This window comes from Acanthisitta chloris, unplaced genomic scaffold (assembly GCF_000695815.1).
Source record: "Acanthisitta chloris isolate BGI_N310 unplaced genomic scaffold, ASM69581v1 scaffold13595, whole genome shotgun sequence".
Classification (NCBI taxonomy): domain Eukaryota; kingdom Metazoa; phylum Chordata; class Aves; order Passeriformes; family Acanthisittidae; genus Acanthisitta; species Acanthisitta chloris.
Genome location: NW_008672167.1, coordinates 2,209 through 4,335, shown reverse-complemented (window position 1 = coordinate 4,335; position 2,127 = coordinate 2,209). Strand labels below are relative to the sequence as shown.

At 60.7% G+C, this 2,127-nt stretch overlaps 1 protein-coding gene across 1 annotated transcript in view; it reads left to right on the top strand.

Annotated features, from left to right (window-relative positions):
• Positions 1–130: 130 nt before the first annotated feature.
• The window catches only part of LOC103801976 (carbohydrate-responsive element-binding protein-like), a gene marked incomplete at its 3' end in the record, with an annotated part of 3,826 nt that continues 1,829 nt past the window's right edge, over positions 131–2,127 (top strand). Inside the window, exons 1-4 of the mRNA XM_009074414.1 lie at positions 131–169; positions 1,387–1,521; positions 1,694–1,807; positions 2,015–2,116. Coding sequence (XP_009072662.1) covers positions 131–169; positions 1,387–1,521; positions 1,694–1,807; positions 2,015–2,116 — 390 coding nt within the window. The remainder of the gene's footprint in view (positions 170–1,386; positions 1,522–1,693; positions 1,808–2,014; positions 2,117–2,127) is intronic.

Sequence of the window (2,127 nt, the reverse complement as noted above, 5' to 3'; positions counted from 1 at the left end):
TGGTGCTTTGAACTGGCTGTCCCCTGGGGCCGGGAAGGTCACCCCAGCCCTGACAGCCCCACGCAGCAGTGCCCTTCTGCTCCCTGTCCCCTCAGCCAAGCAGGACCCAGCCCTGGATGCCGCAAGCCCGATGGGTGCAGGACTCCTGCCCACGGCCCCTGTCTCCCCGGTAAGCACTCACCTACCCCCAGGTTGGGAATTGCCCCTCCCCCGGTTGGGAATTACCCTCTCTGGGCTGCTGGGGGGCAGATGGGCTCTGAGGACTCACCTTTTGTAGGCTGCTGGACAGGCATGGGGGAAGGGGAGGGCGTGTGGCTGGGGGAGGCAGGAGTCACCTGAGTGTCCTCTCCTGTGAGAAAAACAGGGCAGAGGTGGGAGACACTCTGATTACAGGGTCCCTTTCCTGGCCATGCTGCGCTGGGGCTGGGGCTGCCCCTGCAGATGGTGGGGTGGGGCTACTTCCCCATCTCCTCACAGGGCTTTGGCTGTCAGTACCTGGGCAATGACCAACCTGGTGTGCATGGGGTGCTGACCTCCCAACTCCCCTTCACTCTGCCTTCTCTCAGCAGCAGAATGCTGTCCCCGAAGTCTCTGCCACCTTCCTCTCCAGAATGGCCCAGATGAGCCCAGGACCAGCTCCTGGCTCCAGCCCTTCCCAAGCAGTGCCGGTGCCACTGGTGGGCACACAGCCGAGCCCTCTGCGAGTCCCCAAGGCAGAGCAGGTGTCCCCCACCTCAACTTGTGGTGAGTCTGGGCACTCCAAGATGCTCCACAAGGCACCACAGTTCCTGCACAGAGCTTGGACTGAATATTGTGGGAATTTCAGCTTCAATTCCAGCTATTTCCATTCAGCCAGCTGAGCATGGAGGGTTCCTTCCCGTGGGGGAGGGCACAGCCCCTTCACCTCCTCCTTCCACAGGGGCAAAAACAGAAACAGGAAAAGACAAAAACAGAGCAAAATGTCGGACTGTGGTTTTGAAACCCTGGAGCTTGGTTTTGGAGCAGGAAGTGCCTGCTTTCACCCACAGAAACCAGCCTGGCTGCTGGAAACCAGGCTCTGGTGTCAGTCCCAGTTCAGTTTGGTGCTGCACACCATGACCTTGCTGCCCTTTGGGACTTTCTGGGTGATTTCCATCCCAAGAAAAGCTTGGAATTTAAAATGTCACATCCTAGATGTTCCCATTTCTGAGCAGCTGTAAAATGAGTGGGATTTGGGATATCACACGGTTGAAGGCTGGAGCAGTGCATCCCCATCAGCTGAGCAGCGTGGCTGCCCCAGGGTGGGGGCAGCACTGCAGGATGCTCCTCTCTGCCCTTCCCAGCACAGGACCCTGGTGTCACCCTGTCATGAGAGGCTGCTGCTGCTGCTGCTGCCCCTCTCCCCAGAGCAGCACCTTCCCTTTTCCAGGCAGTGACTGGCCCAAGCCCAGCCAGGCTTCCCCAGGACGCACTGTAGGGCTGAGTCCTGACATCTGCCTGCACCACCCCATGTCCCGCCGGGGTAGGCCTGAGTCCAACAAGGTACGGCAGGGGCAAGTACTCCCAGCTCCATATGCACCCCCTTTCCTCCTGCCCTCCAAACTCCCCCCACCCTTGCTGCAAGCTTTAGGCAAGCCTGTCCCCAGTGGGGCTGGTGGCCAGTGGTTGTCCCCACTGCCAGAAGGTTCCTGATGGCCCTGACCCGCAGGTGGAGAGTCGTCGCATCACACACATCTCCGCCGAGCAGAAGAGACGCTTCAACATCAAGCTGGGCTTCACCACACTGCACAGCCTGGTGAGCACGCTGAGTGCCCAGCCCAGCATCAAGGTGAGCACCCAGGGTCATCCCTGGGCACACAGGGACACAGTGTCACCTGGAGATGCTGCACCCCTGCTCTACCCCAAAGCACAGAGCTCCTGCCACAGCCCATGGGGCAGGAAGCTGGAGCCCACTGCAAGCCCCTGCAGACCCACATGGTGTGGCCATGCCAGGGGGGTCTGGACCCCCTTCCACTCTCACTCCATGGCCCCTCAGGTCAGCAAGGCCACCACCCTGCAGAAGACAGCTGAGTACATCTGCAAGCTGCAGCAGGAGCGGGCGGCTCTGCAGGATGAGGCACAGCGGCTGGGGGGGGAGAACGAGCAGCT